The sequence below is a fragment of the Diaphorina citri genome, unplaced genomic scaffold (assembly GCF_000475195.1).
Source record: "Diaphorina citri unplaced genomic scaffold, Diaci psyllid genome assembly version 1.1 scaffold749, whole genome shotgun sequence".
Taxonomy (NCBI): domain Eukaryota; kingdom Metazoa; phylum Arthropoda; class Insecta; order Hemiptera; family Psyllidae; genus Diaphorina; species Diaphorina citri.
Genome location: NW_007378182.1, coordinates 120169 through 144578, shown reverse-complemented (window position 1 = coordinate 144578; position 24410 = coordinate 120169). Strand labels below are relative to the sequence as shown.

At 37.0% G+C, this 24410-nt stretch overlaps 2 protein-coding genes and 1 long non-coding RNA gene across 4 annotated transcripts; 2 read left to right on the top strand and 1 right to left on the bottom strand.

Moving 5' to 3' along the window:
• Positions 1-6135: 6135 nt before the first annotated feature.
• Positions 6136-11348, top strand: LOC103511763 (gamma-secretase subunit PEN-2). Of its 2 annotated transcripts, XM_008476498.3 has the most exons (6): positions 6139-6376; positions 6714-6920; positions 7196-7308; positions 7577-7740; positions 8454-8671; positions 10792-11348. In XM_008476498.3, the coding sequence occupies exons 5-6, from the start codon at positions 8471-8473 to the stop codon at positions 11026-11028; spliced, it is 438 nt and encodes a 145-aa protein (XP_008474720.1). In that variant the 5' UTR covers positions 6139-6376; positions 6714-6920; positions 7196-7308; positions 7577-7740; positions 8454-8470; the 3' UTR covers positions 11029-11348. The 2 variants fall into 2 exon arrangements, with proteins under 2 accessions (XP_008474721.1, XP_008474720.1); XM_008476499.3 differs by lacking the exons at positions 8454-8671; positions 10792-11348 and adding an exon at positions 9063-9173 and having other exon boundaries at positions 6136-6376; positions 7577-7629.
• Positions 11349-12332: 984 nt separating this feature from the next.
• Positions 12333-14211, bottom strand: LOC113468478 (nuclear pore complex protein Nup214-like). Its single transcript, XM_026825432.1, has 2 exons — positions 13981-14211; positions 12333-12944 (listed from the first exon to the last, which is right to left on the bottom strand). Exon 2 carries the CDS (start codon positions 12933-12935, stop codon positions 12333-12335), a length of 603 nt encoding a protein of 200 aa, XP_026681233.1. The 5' UTR covers positions 12936-12944; positions 13981-14211.
• A 4142-nt stretch (positions 14212-18353) lies between these two features.
• LOC113468482 lies at positions 18354-19538 on the top strand. Its single transcript, XR_003392218.1, has 2 exons — positions 18354-18479; positions 19246-19538. It is a non-coding gene; the product is annotated as an uncharacterized LOC113468482 (long non-coding RNA).
• The last annotated feature ends 4872 nt before the right edge of the window (positions 19539-24410 follow it).

Genomic DNA, 24410 nt, shown 5'->3' with positions numbered 1-24410 from the left:
ATTAGGAGGGTTTGGAGCTTGTGCTTGAGTTCCAAACATATGATCTGGTAGAGGTGTAGCAGGAGAACATAACTGAGCAGCACTTGGTGTTATATTAATCACATGGAATAACAACACTAAACCATCATTCGATACAATGGACAGGGTCGGCATTGGCTCAAGGAATTTGTTCTCTCCCCACTTGATTTTCAACTGGGAACAAGATGCTAGTGTCACACCCACCGGGTAAGTTTCAGATTTGTTCTTATCAATCGGCAGATCAATTCTTGTTGAGTCTTCCTGTAGCCATTGTTCCCAAGATACTTTATCATCCAGTAATGACAGAACAGACACCTCCGTGCTATTGGCTGAGGATACAATGAGAATATTCCACGCGGAGAGATGTAGAAGATAGAACTGATGAGGTCTCACCGTGCCGGAATTGAAACAAATCTCATCATAGCTCACATATCTCACTGGACCACTCTTGGGTGCATTCACTATCGAGAAGTGAGTCTCCATACTCTGGATATTCACATAAATCACACCATACTGGTACACAGACAACCAGATGACATTAACAATACTACACTGATTAGGAAATAAGTCCTTGGGCGGGGGAACAATCTTCTGTGGCTCTTTCAGATCTGGTTTGTATTGTACAATGTTGCCATACTTATCCCCAGCCAGGAGTTGTTTCCCCTTGGGACTCCAACTGACACAGGTGACTTGCTTCTCAGGTGGCAACATGGTCAGTTTCTTGCCGGTATCATCATGAGAGTAGAGACACAAACAACCGTTGGATACACAGACAGACAGTCCTTATCATACCGTCCGATTTTATCTTTGAATCCGGGCCTAAGGCAGGTGAAAAACAGAAAAGAAAAAGATAATAATAAAGGATTCAAATTTGAATCTTTTATTATTATCTTTTTCTTTTCTTTTTTTCACCTGCCTTAGGCCCGGATTTTAACGAAAAAACACTCGTACCGGGTCTAAGGCAGGTGACCTGCCTTAAGTGTTTTTTTTTCTTGTTTTTCGTGAAAAATTTTTTGACGATTTTTTTGAGGGTACGAGTGTTTTTTCGTGAAATTTTTTTTGACGATTTCTTGTTTTTTTTTTTTTTTACAATCTGAAAATCCATTTTTGACGAAAAACGCCATCTCTCTCACTCAAATGTAGAAAGAAAAAGACAGAAAACTCTCGGTCTCGTACAGCATACAGCAGGTTATTGTTTATTGTATAGGGAACTAAAGAGCGAGTTACAAGTTTTGAAAGAACTACTCTTGAGGATCTAATTCACTGAAAAGAGTAGTTCATTTTTTTAGCTCAATGAATCTTTACACATCACACATCTCTACTTGCTACTAGACAGTCTGGGAAGCTTAAAGACACCTCTTGCATTTTTTTTTTTTTTCTGAATTTTCTTTTGAAATTTTCCGTGTTTTATGTATTTTTCTTCCATTCCAGTTTTTTTTTTTTTACTCTGTATTTTTTAGCTTTCCCTTCGTTTTTCCCAGATAATGTCTGCTGACTGATATTATAGCCTCAGAAAATAAGGAACACAAGTTGTATTAAAATATTTTTAAACTGAGATAATAATATATTTTCTTCGCTTTATCGTATAACACATGAGAGGAAACAAAATTAAACATACAAACTACACAATTCTTCCCGTGACAAACAAAACTGCCCAAAACTAGTTAGTAGTAGTTTACAAACAGTGTAGTAGACTGCACTTACTTAAGTGGACCTCTTTGTTCAACAATTCCAAAATTCCTACAAAATGCCCTAAAATTCAAGTTTCTTTGGAAAAAAACGCCCATTTTGTCAAAACTGGATAATCTCTTCGAGAGTTATGCTTATGTAACAAAAATTAGAAAAATAAATGTGGGCAGGTGGGCCAATAAATGGTACGTTTTTTAGGTGGGCGAATAAATGGTACACTTACCCCATAACAAAATTCATAGTAAGCAAGAATAGGGGGAAGTCCATCGTAATATGACTACATTTAAATTGATAAAATAAGAAATATGCATACATACAGTAAAGGTAGGAACACACTACTATCACGTCACGTGAGCTCATGGGGAGTTAGAAAGATGTAGTTCAAAGTTCTCCCATAATATACGTGATTTCGTTCATGATAGCTACACTGTCCTTACGTCACATGAGTTCACGAGACGTGGTAATAGCGTGTTAACAAAGAGAGAAAAGTAGATAAAAATATACATCAGCAAAATATACAAATATGACTAAACCTTTCATTTAACCCTTTGAAGACCAAGTACAAGAGAGTAGGGACGTTTAACCCTTTGAAGACCAAGTACAAGTAGGCAGGAATTAGGAACCAATGCATTTCTTTCATCGAGGTAACAAGGAGTGACTAAAAACTACAAAAAAAATATGAGATCAACCTATCTTTGGGGAATGTTGAGGACCTGAATAATATTACAAGAGCGAAATCAAGAACAGAAAAAGAGTTAACCACCCATGTTTATGAACAAAATACTCACTCTCAAGTAGCTAAGATTTTTGAGTTTTGGTGGAGGGAAATGTAACTGCTAAGGTCTTATCGTCCCGAAAGCGAAGAGAAAAGGACGATAGGATCACAGAAAGTCAACCGTTTCGAAAACGAACCTTATCTGTTTCGGATAAAATCCGCCCCGGGCGGGAATCGAACCCGCGACCTAGCGTTTACAAGGTAGACGCGCTACCCTCCAAGTTAACCACGCTGGCAAGTAGGACAGAATCATCAATTCCAAACATCTAAAGGAAAATTGCCGGTATAAAACTTGAATTCGCTTTATTCGTTCAACTAAGATACAAAGGTGTAAAACACCCCCCTCCCCCCCTTGAACCACACATCCTGTCTCTTACCTGTTCTGATTATTGCTATATTATATTTAGGTGTGTATTGTATGCTGTATGGTGAATCTGAGTTGGTGTCAGATGGCATTCGGTGTTAAGTTCCCATTCATCCTTCACCCTAACCCTACTTAAGCACTAGAACTAAAATGTTTTTAGGTGTTTAAGTAGGTATTTTTAACAATAGTGGTAAAATAAAAAGAAAAGTACAAAAAACGCATTTAAAAACAACTCTTACCTTAGCAAAACGCTAACAAAAAAAGCACTTTCTTAACAAACTGACGTAATTCTATCTAGTCTGGCTCATGTCTCTCAGACGACCGAGGCATCTAAGCTGTAATGTTGTGAAAAAGATAGAGGAGGGTGAGGAGATCCTAGTGCATAGATTTGATCACGTGTAAACCACGCAGATTTCTTATTATTAAAGAAATACGAGTAGGGTGTCCACGATTACAACAGGTGTCGGCGATTGGGGGTTTTACCCTAGGTCTACTCTAGTGTAGATTTTAAAGAATGAAGGTTTTACAACTCACCATTCACTTGACTGTGGCAGCACCGTGTCCTCTCAAAGGGTTAATATCACTGAAGAAATATGCACTCCAAAATCCGCAGATTCCAAACAATTCACACGCGAAGGAAAAAAAAATGCACTCTAGAAAAAATATCCGAATAACTGAAACTGGAAAAAAAAACGTGTGAATAAGAAGAAAAAAAAGTTCAAAGTTGTTAATTAAGAGGTTTAGGTATCCGAGTACATGAAAAAAGTAGGTAAGTTGGGTAAAGTTCTGGAGGATTGTGAAGTTTTTGAAGTGAAAATTTTCGAGATGGGTATTTCCGCAAAAAAAAAATAATAATAATAAATAAATAAATAAAATAAATACATAAATAAGTAGGTAAGACCGATATAGGACCTACCTACTTGTAAGTAAGTAAAATAATTGGCAGATTTAAAATTGAGATTTTAGATAGGAATTAGGAAAGATACAGTTAGAAGAAGAATTCTGTACCTACCAATAGGCTTTATTATTATTTTATTTATTTTTTATGTGCTTATAAAAAGTTCAATGCTCGGTTTTAAATCGGTTTAAAACCGAGCATTGAACATTTTTGTTTACTCAATATAAAATGCGTAAAATTCAGACACTATTATTAAATCCATCTTTAATAGCGAACATCAAATGAAATTTCAATTAAATTTAATGCTACCTACCAATGAGCATTAATGCTCTACCTACCTATAGGTACATTAATTCCAGAATTAAGAAGAAGATTATCTCATAATGATTTTTTAATTCGTTAGATAGATATTTTTTATTTATTTTAAAAGCGCCAACATTTTCCAATTTGAAACAAAATTTAAACCTGTAGGTAAATGGAGAAAAAAGTATACAAGTTACAGAATAATATTTAACACAAAAAATATTGCACTTACATTAACTTTTTACTAAAATTACAGTTATTTGGGTCAAAATATTCACAATATTTTCTACAAAAGTTTACAGCAGTTATTTTTTACAAAAGTTTAGACAAAGAAAAAGGGGTTGGCACAAAATAAATCGCCTCGCGCGGACTCGAACTCGCGTACTACATATTCTGCCGAGGACTAACAAACAGTACCACACAGACTCGATACAGAAACCAGAACCAGTTGAGAGGTACCTAGGTACCAGACGATGGAAGAGAAAGAGATAAAACCTCAAGCATTGAGCAAATACTTAACAATAGACTAGCGATGAGATAGAGAGAGAGCTTTGGTCTCTGTCTTACTCTTACTAGCATGCAAGCAGGCAGATTCATCCTTTACCACAAACTCTGGATTATGGATTAGATTAGATACCTTGGCTTGAAAAAAGATGGACAAAAGAGTTTTTATTACAGGGAACTGGCCGAAAACTGTCTGTCCTGAGATCGAAATCTAGGAAGGTAGCTATTGTACATTGTACCTACATACATAATTTTTTATTATTGTCCGGAAATCAAAAGAAGAACGAGGACAGGATAGGAGAAAAACTCGCCCCGGTCGGAAATCGAACCCGCGACCTAGGTCTTACAAGGCAGGCTCTCTAGGTATCAAGGCTGACTTAGTGCTGATTTACAAATAGCTCAGCTATTGTACATTGTACCTACATACATAATTTTTTATTATTGTCCGGAAATCAAAAGAAGAACGAGGACAGGATAGGAGAAAAACTCACCCCGGTCGGAAATCGAACCCGCGACCTAGGTCTTACAAGGCAGGCTCTCTAGGTGTCAAGGCTGACTGATTTACAAATAGCTCTAGGTAGGTAGGTAGGTAGGTAAGGTACCTATGTATTTCTATTTCGTTTCTTTTTCAATGCCTGAGAAATGAACAGGTGTAGAAAAGTGATGTTTAAATTGAAAATGAGACCGTTTCCTGACCTCGATCCAGTGACATCTAGAATACAAAACCGCTTTGACCACCAAACACAACTTCGCTTGAATTATTGAATAGGTACTTATATCTAACTACCTATCTATCTACGTATCAAGTTGCTATCAATATTAAGAAGGTATTAATAGATAATTTTAGTAAGAGGCCTGTCTATGTAGGTAAAAGGTAGATAGGTTCCATTTACCTACTATACCTATCTGTAGATTTGTAGAATAAATAAAAATGTAGAAAAATAGGTGGGAAAAATACCTACGTAGTTTTTGGTATAGGTACTTTTCTATAGAATGTTGACAGAGGTTTACTTACAGAATTAGTTCTCGCAGGTCTCCTGTGTGACCTCAAGACCTCAAGGCAAGGGTTCAGCTTTCCAATCAACACTGATCAGCTAATCACTTGATGTGGAGTATAATTCCATGGATGTTGAATTCAGTGGGAGCTGAAGATGGTTGGTTGGTTGCCGAGGTGGTGTTACTGGAACATGATATTTTCTGCAAGTGATTAAAGCTTTTGTTCCTGAATCCTGAACAACTTCACACTCCTGCATTTCCTCTCACAATCTCACTTAGTGCAATAGTGCCTACCTACGTAACTTAATTTTTTATAACTTTACTTTGAACTTCATACCTATTACATTTCATTCACTATCACATTCACACTCTTTCATATTCATAGATTAATAAAATATTTTCAAACGTTTTTTCGATAGAGAAAATAAAAATATATTGCATTCTTACTCCTATTTACTAGAATGAGATATGCAATGTGGTGAGCATCAAGCACATTTCACACGATACAACTTCTTCGCTGCTCCGCGCTTTTCCGGCTATTTACAACGTTGCCAGATTGTATTCCTTTTTTAGCAGGAAAATTTTAAAACTTGTTTGTAGAAAAAAAAGTCAGAATCAAAATTCAAAATTTCAGAAATCGAAATCCGAAGAAAAAGAAAGGAAAAACTGGATATTCAGTATTATTCAGGATAATCAGGAAATAAAGGATTTCAGAAGGATTTGCCAACTTTCTCTTCAAAAAGGATTAATTTAAAAAGCCACCTCTGTTCTGTGAGCAGTACACACCTAGCCACTAGAGCCAGTGTTTAATCCTTCATCCTTAGTTGTGGTAAGTGAATCTCATTTATCATTTTTATCTCATCCTTTTGTTTTGGTTGACTACCTATACTGAAGTAGATGGAACCAAGTACCTAAAACATTCGGTAATTATGTAGAAGTCACGTCCATGGAAAAGAAAGTTCCTTTTGTATTTAACCTCACCCTATAATAACACTAATCACTGCTCTAATTGTGAAAACTCCTTCTTGCGTTTAACCTAACCCTATATTAACACTGGTCACTGCTCATTTGTGCCAGTTCCTTTGGTAGCAATATTCCACAGATGTGACTTCTGCACAAGTACCTAGAATTACAATGATCATAACATTTGTTTCTTTTTCTTTCAGTCTCAATGTATAATGCAACACTCATTTCAATCATGGAACACTAATCTGCTTGTATTTCTCAACAACCTCTCTGGCTACTTTGTTCTTGCTGTTGTTCTATCGATTCTTGTGATTGTGTACAGCTATTGGTTGGTGCCAACAGATAAACTTCTATTTCAAGACCAGGGTGGTGCTGTGGATAATCAGTCTCCACAGAAAGACAATCATGTAAGCTGACAGAATAATATTAATCCCTATAGGTACCTAAGTATCCATTGTTTGAGAAATATGCCAGGTTGTCATTTTATTTTGAAAGAGACACTCATAAATATTTTCTACTGTTGATAAGAAAAGTCCCAATAAAAAATCATTGGAAATCATGGTGAACAAACATACTACAATAATTTCTACAGAGCACTGACTTTGTAATTAATTAATTATTGCAAAAAGATATCATTTATTACAATAAACATTAAATAAATTTTATCTCATGTTATTTACAGAGCACTGGATCACAAGACTCAATTGGTCCCAAACTGAAACTTGGACAATCCAAAACCATTGTTGATCAACTGAAAAGTCATCTCACTGAAGAAGAATTGGCCAATGAGAAAAGGTAACTTACATACATTTGGTTCGGAAAATATCTCTGGTCATCCAAAAAGGCCATTGCTCAAACATCATGAACACATTGCCCTCTGGAAAGATGTTGGACAAAGTCTTTTATATTACAAAAATAAAATGAATAATATATTATAAATGAATAATGAAAAATACAATACTTATGGTAAACTTGACTTGTTTCACATTTATTTTTTTTAGTTCTATTGTTTGATTTTCTAATGTAGGTAGGTACTTACCATTCTGTTTTTTGTTCTTTACAGAATTGAGTCTCAACAATTGGAGGAAATTTTCAAATTGATGAAAAATCAAGAAGATAAATTTCATCTGGGTTCCAAGCAAGATATACAAGATCAACTCAAACTCTACGGACTGTGAGACCTGTCACAACTTTTCCAGTCTTCTATTCCAGTTCTATTGTAATTAGGTGGGTATTTTGTTTTCTTTGCCCTACAGCTCTCTTTCTTTCTTTCTTTGTAGTCATGGAAACGACCAACCTCTTATGTCTACTGAGTGGTTAGCGCAGTGGATTTCGAATCAGGAGGCTGATGGTTCGCATGCAGAACGAGGCATATGATGCGAAATACGAATACTAATTTGAAATATTTAATCACATCTAGCATGCAATCACACTATCTAATCTGATTGTAATCAGTTCAGTGTCATGATCATGATCACCCATCCAAACAACAGAGCTTCACATCATCTTGTAACCTAAACAATTATTATACATATGTAGCACTGAACTTCTATAGCAGCATCCCACTATCATCGGCATCGCCTGAAAACACGTCTACTCCAGCCTAGTTATAAGCTTGGAAAGTCACATTAGGTGGGTATTTTGTTTTCTTTGCCCTACAGAGGTCTACATAATTCTTACTTCTTTTCATCTTTTCTCTTTAGCCAATAGATCTTCATTCTGGTAGAATGATCAGCCTTATTTTCCTCTTCCCATTTACTTTTGGTTCTAGAGACAACAGTAGAGACTGGTTTTAGTTTATCAGGTAGGTAAATTGCTCTCTAAAAACTGACAAAAATCAAATTAATAGTCAAATGTACCTGGATACAGCTCTTTTTTCCAATCAAATCAGTACTTATTCTACTTGTGTACCTTCTTACTAACTCCCTTCTGTTTCACAGATTCTCCACTGATCACAATGTCTGAAGACAACACTCTGTCTCGAGTAGCCGACGGCTCCCCTGTACACATCTTGCAATCCACCAATGCCCCCTGCCCTGCACAACCCAAGCGTGCTAACCCGATGAAAACTCTGCAAGTGTGTCGCTACTACTTCCTCGGTGGATTCTTCTTCCTGCCGTGTCTCTGGCTGGTCAATGTCGTGTGGTTCTTCCCAGAGGTAACTAGTGAACTGTGGACTTTACTGAGAATATAAAATCTACTACCAAATCCTGGGCAGGTCCAATACGTTCTTCCCAGAGGTAACTAGTGAACTGTGGACTTTACTGAGAATATAAAATCTACTACCAAATCCTGGGCAGGTCCAATACTTTTTTTTTTTAGAGGTTTGAGGCCTGCCGCACATTGTAAGCATAGACGCGCGACTTTTAGCGCGGAGTCACGTGATGCGGCCTGAAAATTCAAACCTATGAAAATGATACGAGACCTCTCACACTTGAGTTAGGTCTTCTAGAGATCTAGAGTGTTAGAGGTCGAAATCATTTTTATAGCTGTGGACCTGAGAGAGGTCACTGCTGTTTTATTGTCCCATAAACAGAAAAATCAAGAAGATAAATTTCATCTGGGTTCCAAGCAAGATATACAAGATCAACTCAAACTCTACGGACTGTGAGACCTGTCACAACTTTTCCAGTCTTCTATTCCAGTTCTATTGTAATTAGGTGGGTATTTTGTTTTCTTTGCCCTACAGAGGTCTACATAATTCTTACTTCTTTTCATCTTTTCTCTTTAGCCAATAGATCTTTATTCTGGCAGAATGATCAGCCTTTTTTTCCTCTTCCCATTTACTTTTGGTTCTAGGAAGGTTTCCCAGATGAAAATAACTCTGCAGTCTTAGCTCCGGACGCCGGAGGCTTCACTGTTTTGTTCTTGGAGAAGGTAGGGGCAGAACACGAAATATGCGCTTGTAACAAGCCAATATCAAAAAATTTCGAAAGTTATATCCACTTTTTTTTACACCAATAATTTACGACATACATCCTGATTTCCTCAAATTTGCCATCAAAAATGTTGTCAAAAGAGAACGAATGTGCCATCAAATTCATATTATCCCTCAGGACTTCTGACTCAGGATCCATCACCCACTTGTTCTCACTGCTACCATCTTCCCGTACCACACTACTATCACGTCACGTGAGCTCACGTAATAACAGTTCAACTCACCTGAGCCGCTCGTGCTAATATCCCTCAGGACTTCACTCTCAGGGTCCATCACCCACTTGTTCTCACTACTCCCATCTTCCCGTACCACACTAATATCACGTCACGTGAGCTCACGTAATAACAGTTCAACTCACCTGAGCCGCTAGTGCTAATATCCCTTAGGACTTCTGACTCAGGATCCATCACCCACTTGTTCTCACTGCTACCATCTTCCCGTACCACACTAATATCACGTCACGTGAGCTCACGTGATAGCAGTTCAACTCACCTGAGCCGCTCGTGCTAATATCCCTCAGGACTTCACTCTCAGGATCCATCACCCACTTGTTCTCACTACTTCCATCTTCCCGTACCACCTTCTTCCGTTTAAACATTGGCTGAGACCCGGGCATAGAGTTCATGGGGGAGTGATTCTCTTTTCTAGACGCCTGGGCGGCGTGGGACGCCATTTGAGCCGCCAAATAATGCTGGGCCACCTGAAAGAAAAGAGAATTTAATGATAAACCTCCCATAAACAAGGGGAGGACAAGATAGGAGAAATCCAGCCGTTCGGAGAACGGACTTTATCTGTTTGGGATAAAGTTCACTCTTGGTGGAAGTTGAACCCACAACTTCTCGCTTACAACACGCTACCCTCCAAGGTAACTTGCTAAAATGAGTTTGAGCCAGCCAGCCTAGTCAGCTTGGAGGGTAGGGCGTCTGCCTTGTAAGCGCTAGGTCGGGGGTTCGACACATAAGGTTCGTTCTTTGAACAGCTGGCTTTCTCCTATCCTGCCTTAATCCTCTCTTTGTTTTCAGGACGATAAGCGATAAGACCTTAGCAGTTAGTTCCCTCTATCAAACCTCCCAAAGAAAAAAAATATTTTTTCTTCTACATGTTAACACGAGTATTTAAGACCTTAGCAGTTAGTTCCCTCTATCAAACCTCCCAAAGAAAAAAAAAAGTTTTCTTCTACATGTTAACACGAGTATTCGACATATTATAAAGTTCGTTCTTGGAACAGCTGGCTTTCTCCTATCCTGTCTTCCTTCTCTTTTCGTTTTCGGGACGATAAGCTATAAGACCTTTGCAGTCTTCTACATGTCAGTTAACACAATACTTCGTTCTGATTACAGGCATTCGGTCACGCAGATCTGGTCAGTGTGGAGCCAGAACCAACAGATGAGAGTGAGGGGGAGCGGCGCACTAGAATCCGTAGCGCAGCGCGTCGCTACGTGATAATATCAGCGCTAGGGGCCGCGGTATGGGCTATAGTGTTGGGTACGTGGGTGTATGTGTATCAGACACGGCGCTCGCAGTGGGGGGAGTTTGGAGATGCAGTGTCCGCTATTATACCTCGGGGGAAGCCGTGAATATTCTTATTATTACCTAGGTGTTTTTTTATTATGTATTATTATTGTTGCACTATTTTTGGGAATTTCCACAACCACTAGAAATAACTAACCATTAGGACATTGTACCAGGGACAAGTATTCCAAAAATTAATAATAATGATAATTTTCGAGAGTAATGCTCGATGGCGCAACTTTGAGCTACGATATTATAGGCTTAAAACAGAATATTTTTGTAAATAAATTTTGCTTTCAACTTACGTCTATATTCTATAAAATTCTTGTATTTTTTATTATTATGAATAGATCTAATAAATAAAATAAATTTATTTACAACGAAATTTGTAATGAGTTTTTTCTTCCTCTTTTTCTAATCCGGTCGGGCATGTTTGATTCCTGGAAGTTAGGTACTTAGGTATTGTGTAGGTATAATCAACAAGGATTGAGAAATAAAGGAGAAAGTTTCATGTATTGTAGTATGTACAAAATACCAAAATATTTAATTTTAAACAATACTATACAATATACATGAGTTTCAAAACAAAGAATACATATCATGTATCAAATCGCGCATGGCGGTAGGAAAAAATACTTGAGGTATTATCTCACAATATCTTGAAATCGACAGAGGGGAATATTTCACTAGTGCTACACCTATGAGAAAATTTCCTACGAGCTGTAATGTACCTCCTGCCAGAGTACCTAACATGTTAGTGTTGTTTCCTTTATTTATAATATGAAAAGTTTCCTCCCATCTGTACTTGAACAATGATCATTGCTCATTCTTGATGGCTTTACTCTAGACTCGGAATTAAATTTGAAGTTTAATCTTTGTTTGGTAGACTTTGATCACTCAGGGCATACTGTCTTGGGGACATGATTACAACCGGGACATGATTACATAAAACAACAATAAAAACTAAAACGTACATTCTATTTCCTATCGCCAACTTGAGAATGAGGATCCTCCTTGAGGTGGATTGGGGAAACCCGGTTGAGATCCAAACGCAGGTGGTGGACTAGTTTGTGTCTGACCAAACGATCCAAATCCAGACTGAGGGGACTGCTGAGCCAGATTACCAAATGTCAACTGACTACCACCAGATCCCATACCAAATGATGGCGCTGATTGCTGTGCAGTAGGTTCCGTAGAACCAAAGATCTTATTTGGACTTGTGCTCGCTTCTCAGGTGGCAACATGGTCAGTTTCTTGCCGGTATCATCATGAGAGTAGAGACACAAACAACCGTTGGATACACAGACAGACAGGAGATCAGGGATCACAGGGTTCCAGCTGAAATCCATGATACATGTACCAGGAGGACCTAGTGGTATCTTGACAACTTTGTTCTTACTCTGATTTGTGAGAGACGCTTCTCAGGTGGCAACATGGTCAGTTTCTTGCCGGTATCATCATGAGAGTAGAGACACAAACAACCGTTGGATACACAGACAGACAGAAGATCAGGGATCACAGGGTTCCAGCTGAAATCCATGATACATGTACCAGGAGGACCTAGTGGTATCTTAACAACTTTGTTCTTACTCTGATTCGTGAGAGATGCCATCTTGTATATTCTAACAAGTGGTGCATTGTCTGAACTCTGATGTGCCACAGAGAGGAGTGTTTCATCACAGTTGAGTGCAATATGACTCGGCTGGGCATTGATGTTGTATTCTCGCCTTGGGTAATCTGTACATTCATTCAGGAATTCTGCTGCATTGGGAGAAACAAACTGGGCAAGGTTTACAATTTGAAATCCAGTCGGAGTTCCCACAATGAGTAGTCCATGCTTGTTAGAGGCCGTTACTGTATTGGATGGATTGTTGAAGAAGTTCTGGTAGTCAATGGCGGGAAATACACGCACAGAGGAGAAGAGCTTGAACTGGAAATCAGTCACTTCTCTTCCTGGTGGACATGGCTCCATTGTGAGATTCTGCAAATAGAAAGAAATCAAACATATTTTGAAATAAAAGATCAAGTAATTTATTTACCAAGTGCATATTTTGACAAATTGTATTTAAGATTTTGTGAAAGGTCCATTGGCCTGTTTCACAAATACACACTGAATGCAGTCAGCCTAGAGAGCTTAGTTGGAGTGTGTCTGCCTTGTAAGTGCTAAGCCACAGGTTTGATTTCAGTTAAGGGGGGGATTTTATCCTGATGACCAAACACACTGGTGCTGGGTTTAGATGTACCACTGAATATGCTGGAAACACTTGAAGCTCCTGTAACCGCACTTGAGGAACTCAGTGAGGACATAATGGATGCAACTGATTCTGAAGAAGAACTTGTGGTGGCTGTGGTGGTTACATCAGTAGAAGTAGTAGTGGTCGCGCTTGATACACTTGCTGCATTGAGGAAACTAAAACTACTAACGCACAGAGGAGAAGAGCTTGAACTGGAAATCAGTCACTTCTCTTCCTGGTGGACATGGCTCCATTGTGAGATTCTGCAAATAGAAATCAAACATATTTTGAAATAAAAGATCAAGTAATTTATTTACCAAGTGCCTATTTTGACAAATTGTATTTAAGATTTTGTGAGAGGTCCATTGGCCTGTTTCACAAATACACACTGAATGCAGTCAGCCTAGTAAGCTTAGTTGGAGTGTGTCTGCCTTGTAAGCGCTAGGCCACAGGTTTGATTTCAGTCCAGGCGGGGATTTTATCCTGATGGGAAAATGTCCATTCTTGGAACAGCTGTCTTTCTCCTATCCTGTCTTCCTTCTCTCTTCAATTTTGGGACAATAAAACCTTAGCAGTTACAGTTCCCTCTGTCAGTGTCTTTCTCCTATCCTGTCTTCCTTCTCTCTTCAATTTTGGGACAATAAAACCTTAGCAGTTACAGTTCCCTCTGTCAGACCATCACCATCACATGAATGGCTTCAGCTAAGCCATTAAATCAACAATCACATAGAAAATCACTGATAAACCTGATAGGTAAGTTAGTAAGGTCCTTATCCTACCTACCTAAAGGTAGATCTAATGGGTATTATCTTACTGAAGCTGTCAGAGTGTAGGATAGTTTCTTTGAGTTGTTATGGGTACTGGAACACTGGGAAAAGCTTAATCAAGCATTTCACTGGACTTGAATCACTGTCTGCAAAGTTTTCAATGGCAAATGGCACTGGAGTTAAGAAAATCCGGATTACCGGGTGAAAGATTTGTTTTTTCTGTATTCTGTTGAATTTGATTTTTTTTTTTTTTAATTAAAATCCAAAATCCAAACATTTGGAGGTTATATGGGAAATACGCCTACAATTTATTGAATATGCAATCAGGGTTCTTCGATAGTATTTGTTGCACATTGCATACTCAAAGTATTCTAGGCGTTTATATTCATTCATTGGATTTTTGAGCTCGAAAACTCAAAATTAAAGATTTTAGCATTTTTAGGAAAGCAAGACTTTAGCTGTATTTCTGGTGAATTCACCAATAATGTTTGGCGAATATGTGAACGGGTGACACAGGTGACGGTCTGACGGTAAACTGCGATGAAATGAAAGCAGCAGAAAAGCACCCGTAAAGTACCGTGCTCTAGCGGTGAGTAGAGTAACTAACTTTGATTCCATTGCAACATTGCATGGATAATTTTTGCATTTCTTTAACTCTGAAATGGATTATAATTAATAAGACGGATTAAAAGTGGTTTAATATATTCAGCAGATTAGATATTCGTTCTGAAATCACGAATTTTCCTGTTCTAAACACTTCAAAATCTTCTTGTTCATTTTGGACTTTAAAAATTCCCGCTCAACATTTCAAAGATGGCGTTGTACATTTTTTTCTTGGAGAGGGGAGGTGGGGTAAAGAAATAAACAAATCAGAAAAAAAAGCAAAAAGCTCACGGGATGATAAAAAATTTGGTCGAAAATTTGTGAATTTGTGTCGGTTTTTCCTTGCCAAATTGTGCCGTTTTTCCGCCGTTTTGAAGTGCAATACATAATTCATGTGGTGGTAAATATCAGGCCTAAAGTCTTCCGCAAATAGTGCCTCTAAAATGGAAGATAATTTAATTAAAAATCAAAGGTGTTTGTCAAATAGTGTAGGATGATAGTTCCAGCAGTCTCCTAAAGTTAATAAATAAGGGGCAGAGCTAGTGGTTGGTATAGAGAATTCTAAACTAGGTTTAGTATTCACTGCCTGAGGTTTGGCCGGCTCAGGCATCTTGGTGAATGTTGCACCAAAGTTTGGAATACTGGGTGTAGGTACGGCAAAGTTTGGCATCTTGGTAGCAGTGGTAACTGCAGGTGTAGAAGTGAATAAGTTTTTCGTCATTTCTTTGCCAAATGCCGCAGAGGCTACCATACTATCATCAAAGGTTAGTTTGGTGGCGTTCGCTTTAGTATTGGAAGTGTCAATGATAAAGGCAGTCGTATTCTTATTGATTTCAGGCTTCTCACATAGTACTGGACTTGGTACAACAATAGCTTTTGTTTCATTACCAAACAGAGCCGTAGGTACAGATGGTTTTGTCTTGCTTACAACAGGCGTGGTAATAGTGAAAGTGGCTGCCTTGTTTTCAGCATCTTTTTCCACTGCTAGCTGTGGAGGTGATTTGTCCTTTGATTTTTGAGAAACTAACTGCGGTTTCTGAGGGGATTTGAATAACGTAAGTAAATCAGATGATCTGAGGCCTTTAGAACTGGTAAGGTTCAAATCAGAATGTCTGATTGGTTCTAAAACCTGGGTCACATGCAGCGTTTTTAATCTGTTCATTTTTTCATTTGACATTGTTGGTCGGGTTTTGATTTGCTCTTTGATTGCCTGGAATTTATCTACAGGTTTGGCAGGTTTGTCAGTTCTCTTGTCCAGAACAACTCGTTCTTTCTGAGAGGATCTCGGACATTTCAGAATATGCTGTTTGGTGAACATCTTCACAACGTCCCTATTTATTTCGTCAAGCATAAGAGAACATCTGGAAATCATTGCCTTTTCTTTATTGATAGATTGCAGAATTGACTGGAAGTTTAAAACATTTTTTCCTGATTTGACAAGTTCCAAATGTTGTAAGATGGGTCTGGATTCTTGAATACAAGATCGTACGAAGTACGTGGACTTTCTTATTTCATTTTCTATTGAAATCAATTTCTTCTCAACAATAGGATTCATTGACTTCTTTGTAATCATGATACCTTCCATTGGATCTTTGTCATGGTTCTTCTTCCGTTCATATTTCACCAACTGGTCTTTAGATTCATGAGCATAGACGAAAGCTTCATTCAAAGAATGTTTCATATTAGAAATATCGTTGGCCAAAGATTTGGTCGTGTCCTCTAGTTGTGAAAAGAAGTTTTCCAATTTCTCAACACAATCATTTATTTTCGATAATTTTCCATCTAGTTCTGTGCTGCCAATATTGATTTTGTATGATTTCAACAGGTTGGTAATACTTTCATCAAGTTTAAGGAATACTTTCAAGTCTTCATTCTTGATTGTCCCAGTTCTTTGTTTGGGTGTAGTCTTTGGAACTTCGGGTTTTTCTTCAACAATATGAAATACTGCAATCAATACGGCATTGGTCTGATAACAAGATGATCATGATCAAGATTTGTCAACAGTAGGTAATTCACAAAGTTCAAACACTGTCAAAAATGTGGTTAAACACCTATAGTGAGGTGACTGCCTAAACATATTGCTCCTGGTTTTGTGGTGTACACATTCTGTCTTCAAGATTTTTCTACATGTTTGTGGTGCCTTGAGAGGAAAATATAAAGCACTTTATCTCAAAAGATCTGTAAAAAGATACTAAAATTTGATGGCATTATCTTAATCACAACACATATTCTATTGTAGTACTTACCTAGTGAAAATACTGTCCAACACTTTTTTTTTACTTCCTATTTTTTCTTGTAACTTTAATTTGCTCTTATTTTTCTAAAAAGTTACAAACCAACCTACCAAAAGGGTTTTTGAAAAGTGTAGTGTTACCTCTGTGCATAAACAAGGACCCTTTTTAGGGAATTCATCATGGATTTCAATCTCACCATTATTGAGAAGAATCTGCCCTGTTCCTGGTACGGTAAGATGCATGTTTTGTTATTTGTGTGCTGGTGATCCTCAAAACTATGAAACACCAACTATTTTGGTGTGTAATATTGTTCTCTCAGAGGCAGAGTATTACTCATGTTTATTTATTGTAAAACTACTTTGGGTTGGTAAAATAGTAACATAAAAATCATAAAATGTTAGGTAAAGAGGGATAGCTAAGGTACCTATCCACCTATCAGTTTCATTGTCAAATGATTGGGACAAGTGACCTATAAATGAAAACATTTCTCGGTGTGTTTTGCTAAGGACTGCCCAGTACCTACCTCGGAAGTGTTGTTCAAAGGGCTCCTTGTCTAAACATTTGATGTGAAATACCACTAGGTAGTTACCTACTCAGGGTAGGTAGAGGTACTTACCTATCTTAAAAACCAACCAATCAACCCTTAGATTTTTGCATGCCTTTCAGTCATAAAAAATAATGAGTTGATTTTGTTAAGTACTTATCTAAGTACATGTTTTTATTTAAATAGGTACTTACCTCCTAAGTAAGCAGGTTTTTATTTGATTTATTTAAGTAGGTGAACCAAACTGTTGGAGATATATTCTCTCCCCAGCTTTTTTTTTTTACTTAAGCAGATACTATCAAAAGATACCTACCGCTTTAGTACTTTTTTTGTATTGTTTTTGCCTTAAGGCCCAGCAATACAGCCAACCTAAGTAGGTACCTTCTTATATCAACCTCTCAAGCCAAAGTCCAACTTTCCTGGTATTTCTAAGCTTCTCAAACTTGTAGTTCTATATCCAGTTACAAGAAGTTCATTCAGACATCTTCTGAACTGGAATGAAAATTTCCACAAAGACTAGGTAGATGTCAATTCTCATGCTTGCTGTTTGTATAGTGAATTACTTGTCTGGAAGCCTGAATCAGAAGTTGCCCTAACCTTGGCTTAAGTATAGGACACTTTTTTGTCATATTCATGTAGGTTAGGTTGCTAGGTAACACTGTTCTGAAGGGATTATGATTCCCCCAATTTAGGTACAACAGGTACTTGATGCCCAAGTATGTTAGACTGTAGGGATAGAGGGATTTTTCCATCCCATACCAGCAGGATAAATGGGGTCTGTTCTACCCCACTCAATGTGTTGCAACAGAAACACTGAAGACAAGCTGTCAAGCAAGTGACATCAGTTGTGAAGGAATTCAGTTTGATTGTGCCAAGTAGGATTTCAACAGGTTGGTAATACTTTCATCAAGTTTAAGGAATACTTTCAAGTCTTCATTCTTGATTGTCCCAGTTCTTTGTTTGGGTGTTGTCTTTGGAACTTCGGGTTTTTCTTCAACGTTAATAAATATCAGTACAATAATTACAGTCAATAAAGTGATTTAAATAAAGCTCATCCTCTTACACAATGCATGCTCTTACATAGCCCATGCCTGCGTTGAGATGTGAATTGAAATTCCGAAACAATCTTACAAAGTAATGGAAGCTAAGTAACTATTTTTGGCAAGTGATACTAGTTTCTGTACATAAATATAACCCCTTCAGTCTAACTTGTGTGCAGCAGATGTGTATCTTGTAGGTAGGTAGGAAAGATGTAACCTACTTGCAATTAGCTATAAATAGTAGGTAATACGAATGCCCTCACAGTTTTTATACATCCCGCTGCCCAAATACTCTCTTCTTTCAACTATTCAAATTAATTATTCATTTGTTTCTCTTTATAAACAAAATGTTTGTTTACATTTTGTTTTACCTATGTTCAAGATACTCATGATTATTGCACTTTTTTCTATTCATTAGAAATATTCAATGGCTTTTAGATTCAATATGAAATACTGCAATCAATACGGCATTGGTCTGATAACAAGATGATCATGATCAAGATTTGTCAACAGTAGGTAATTCACAAAGTTTAAACACTGTCAAAAATGTGGTTAAACACCTATAGTGAAGTGACTGCCTAAACATATTGCTCCTGGTTTTGTGGTGTACACATTATGTCTTGAAGATTTTTTCTACATGTTTGTGGTGCCTTGTGAGGAAAATATAAAGCACTTTATCTCAAAAGATCTTTAAAAAGATACTAAAATATGATGGCATTATCTTAATCACAACACATATTCTATTGTAGTACTTACCTAGTGAAAATACTGTCCAACACTTTTTTTTTCTTTTTTTTTTTTTTTTTTTTAACTTCCTATTTTTTCTTGTAACTTTAATTTGCTCTTATTTTTCTAAAAAGTTACAAACCAACCTACCAAAAGGGTTTTTGAAAAGTGTAGTGTTACCTCTGTGCATAAACAAGGACCCTTTTTAGGGAATTCATCATGGATTTCAATCTCACCATTATTGAGAAGAATCTGCCCTGTTCCTGGTACGGTAAGATGCATGTTTTGTTATTTGTGTGCTGGTGATCCTCAAAACTATGAAACACCAACTATTTTGGTGTGTAATATTGTTCTCTCAGAGGCAGAGTATTACTCATGTTTATTTATTGTAAAACTACTTTGGGTTGGTAAAATAGTAACATAAAAATCATAAAATGTTAGGTAAAGAGGGATAGCTAAGGTACCTATCCACCTATCAGTTTCATTGTCAAATGATTGGGACAAGTGACCTATAAATGAAAACATTTCTCGGTGTGTTTTGCTAAGGACTGCCCAGTACCTACCTCGGAAGTGTTGTTCAAAGGGCTCCTTGTCTAAACATTTGATGTGAAATACCACTAGGTAGTTACCTACTCAGGGTAGGTAGAGGTACTTACCTATCTTAAAAACCAACCAATCAACACAAACCTATTATCAATAGGACATCTAGGTAGTAGGTCTGTAGTTACCAAAAATACAGATAAAATTACAAATAAAGACCAAGATGCTGTATGTGAAGAGATTTTATAAAGAAGATGGCATACCTACACCTACCTAAAAGTAATATCAAAAATCTTTAAATTAAAACAGCATTTCTGTACCCAATTTCCTAGATAATATTGGAATTGAATTTATTTATTTAGCATCGATGGCTATTATCTTACAACATTAAACATAGGTGTAACAAAGAATGTACAATGAATGATAAAATACAGAAAAATCAACATTGGGGTTATTATAGTAAAAAAAGGACCCAATTTTACAAACATATTTGTATTCAGTATTCCTCCAGCTTCAACTGCCTAGATCTCATTTGTTTCTTGAGCTGCGTCCTAAAAAGCTGTCCTCAACTCCCTGAGATCTTTAGGTAATTTATTGTAACTATAATTATAGATTTGTAGGCAATTGAGCAGTCTGCAGTCAGATTATGGAATTCTCTTCATAGGGATATAAGAGACTCACAAAGTCTAGGAGCATACAAGACCTCCGTTTGACAGAGGGAACTGTAACTGCTAAGGTCTTATCGTCCCGAAATCGAAGAGAGAAGGAAGATAGGACAGGAGAAAACCAGCCGTTCCGAGAACGAACATTATTCCATCAGGATAAAATCCGCCCCGGGCGGGAATCGAACCCGCGGCCTAGAGCTTACAAGGCAGACGCACTACCAGACATTGAGAATACCAAGACAATTCAACATATCTACAATATGTGTTCTGTAAGGGGCTCCTGTTACAATTCAAATGGCGGATTTCACCGACACAAACATTATAGACATTTGTTTTGCAGAATCTGAAGTTCATCGATTTGAGTCTTGTTGACATTAAGCAGGATATTAAGTATCCCTGACATTGAGAATACCAAGACAATTCAACATATCTACAATATGTGTTCTGTAAGGGGCTCCTTTTACAATTCAAATGGCAGATTTCACCAACACAAACATTAGGGACATTTGTTAAATAAATTCGTTCCAATGTTCTATTTTCAAAGTGATCTTTTCTTACTACATTAGAACTCCAACTCAACAGATACCTATTCTAAAATTTCAGATCCCATTTTTACGGATAGATTCAGGGACAGAATTTGGTTTCTCTCTCAAAATATCAATCTCTCCTCTTTCTTTGTATCGGTACCACTGATGCTCATTTCTCTGGAAATCTTCAAGGAACTCAATGGCCTCAATTACCGAATCAAAGTTTTCAGCCATTGTAGGTAATTAAACAGTATTGAAAATCAACTTAGATCAAAGTCTTCAAATTAAAAAACAGCAGAACACTTTCTTTCAACGTTAATGTTGGCATAAGGGAAAGAGGCATTTTTTCCTGATTCTACATTGAAGTAGATATTTTGCGTTCCAAAAAAGCCTCATTGGTACAAGATATATCTTGAAAATTGCGCTCCTAGAGTCAAATTTGACGATGGAGCTACAGGGATTATTGATTCTACATAAACCCCACCCACTTTTATCATTGGAAAAGTGCTGAATGAAAATTAATAAGATGAAACCCAATAAATGAAACCCAATTTTTTCCAAATTTCCAGTCTACTTTTTCAAGATTTTCCACCCTATTCCCACTGCCTCACAACAGATTTTTTTTTTTCAAGTAATTCATGTAATGGGAAAAAAAAAAAAAAAAAAAAAAAAAAAAAAATGCTGATAAATAGGTCATACCTACGCTACATTTAAAATGTCTATTTGTAGCTATGTAAGTGGTATGTCTACGAGTAGCTACAAACTATACAATTTCAAGTTGTGCCTATTTACCCAATCTAAATATGAAACATGCACCAACTTTAAATCTAAAACATTTATGAATAAATATTTACAATAAAACAATGAAAACTGGAGAAAAAAAATCCCACACTGAACACACCCAAGACAATCTAAAAAGTTTAAAAGCTCATTTACACAATGGTGGTCACTCTCATGATAGTAATCTAAAGATATGCAGCGATAGCACTCCTTATAATCAACCTCATGAAAGCAAGATGGCACCATTACCGAGCGATTGAGCCTTTTGAAGGGAAGAACACCATAGAATAAATTATTTACAAAGATTGGCCTTTACAAGATGGCACCATTACCGAGCGATTGAGCCTTTTGAAGGGAAGAACACCATAGAATAAATTATTTACAAAGATTGGCCTTTACTTTTTTACTTAAGGAGTTCGTAGAAACATCGAGTCTAATCAAATCTTATAGCCAACTGCAGAACCGTGGAAGATCTTGTCGCGATTGGGTGGATTAATTGTTAAAATAATTTAATTCGAGTGAAACTAAAAGGATATCATAACTTTTTGTGGTTATTAAAATTTCTCATTATTGAAAACAGTATGATCAGTTAGAAAATGAAAATTCAGAATAAGATGACAGTAAAATTAGTTTTGTATTTGACGATTTGGCGCCATAAATTTAGTAAATTAATTAAATAAATAGGTAATAGCTTTATTTCATTTTGTCGTCACATTTACTATGTTTCTATCGTAAAATCAAACATGTTTGAAATTTTTTTCCACACTTCTCATGATCTATTTATACATAGTATCTATGTACTCTATAGACTATAGAGTCTATAGTGAGCAATTGAATGTATGTCAAGACCCAAGAGATACGCGGAACAATTAACAAGTGCCTTATAATATTAATGTTGGTATCATGCAAATAGAACAACAACACATCCCCTTTCATATTGTTCTAAAAATAGGCGCAATTTTCGCGCTCATTTCTCGAGAATTTTTCAATTCAGCTATCATACAGCAACAATAAATTGGCGTCAAGTTATTTATTTATGTGAATAAAAAATAAATAAATATTTTTGATTATTTATTTTTTATGAAGTGGGATAAAAATACTAATCATACTGTCATCAAGAGAAATTCAGAAAAAAATAATGTTAAAGCGTTATTTCATCTTGTATTGAAGATTAGACTTTTTATTAATAAATAGTTGTATTATGTAGGCTGTAGGCAATTAGGCATTACTTCTTTTGTATTAGTGAGCGTTGCAAGTCATAGTTGTTATTATTACACGACAATCAAACTTAAAGTAGGTAACAATTTTGTTAACACATCAAACATTAATTGGAACAAACGAATCAAAGAATTAAACACAAAATATTGTTTATAAATGTCAGCAGCCGCAAAATTTGCTTGTGAGGAACTTTTCCAAGCCTGTGAAAAGAGCAGACAACGTTTGGATTAAATGCTTCACTTCGAGAAACAAAAACTGCATTTAGTCACAGAAAAAGCACGGTTTTAAACATCTCCTCTCTCGCCCATTCTACATCAGTCACTTTTCCCATTTCCCTGCTGTTCTCCCCACGTTATATTGTAATCCTATAGCCTATACAGTACACATTCCTATGCAGAAGGGAAATCATCCAGGAAATGAAAAACTTCAATTAAGTTGAACTTACATAGGTACTCGTTGATCAACGTGCAATCGTACATACGTACAAGTTGACTTGAATACATTACTAGGGTGAATTTTACTGTAGCTCCCTCTCACGAGAGAAGTGTCCACCTACCTCGGTGGTGTAGTGGTCAAGGCGCTCGCCTGGTAAACAGGAGGGCGTGGGTTCAATCCCAGCCGAGGTATGGAATTTTATCAATATAAATCGAGAATTTGACCACAATAATAGTAGTAGCCTACTGCTGGGTTAAAGGGACTTTTCAGTCCTATGCGAGCAGTATAAATAAGCACTATTATTATTATTATTATTATTATTACTTCAAGCGGCCGTTATCGAAAAAAGGTGGTCTATGCTCACCTGGTAGACGTTGGCGTGGGTTCGTTCCCAACCGAGGCATAGAATTTTATCCTCATTTATTTGACATAATAATGGAGCTCTAAGGGTAAGGTGGTAGAGAATGCCTTCAGCATTAACCTGGCCTAGTGGTTACCTTCCACTCAAGAGTCTATTTTTCTTATTACTCTATCGAAATATTTGGATGTTAGGATACATAACAAGGATACTAATAAATGTCATCATGAATCATGCGGCTATATTATTAAGGGTGGTGTAAATAAGTCCTATATCCTACATCACCCCATGAATCCCATGATGGTAAGCCTTATCTGTTTAGGATAAAGTTCGGCTCGGACGGGAATCGAAACTGCGACCTAGCGCTTACAAGGCAGGCGCCCTACCTTCCAAGCTTACTTGGCTGACACCCATGCAGATTTCTCATACTTACAATGACTTTGCCTCCATGTTCCCGGTGACTTCGTACGGAAACTCCAAGCCATTGGTTATCCTTGATTTCATCCTTTTGAGGTGGCAGTAGCTCATTTCTGTCAATATCTGTACATAGGGATGAATAACATTAGTACAAATGTAACGAGAAGGTACGTTTGGGTAAGAGGGATTCTAATGGGATTTCATCCTTTTGAGGTGGCAGTAGCTCATTTCTGTCAATATCTGTACATAGAGATGAATAACATTAGTACAAATGTAACGAGAAGATACGTTTGGGTAAGAGGGATTCTAATGATGGTCGAGCGAGTTTATATTGGCAATGTTTGCCCCTCGTCTCTCAT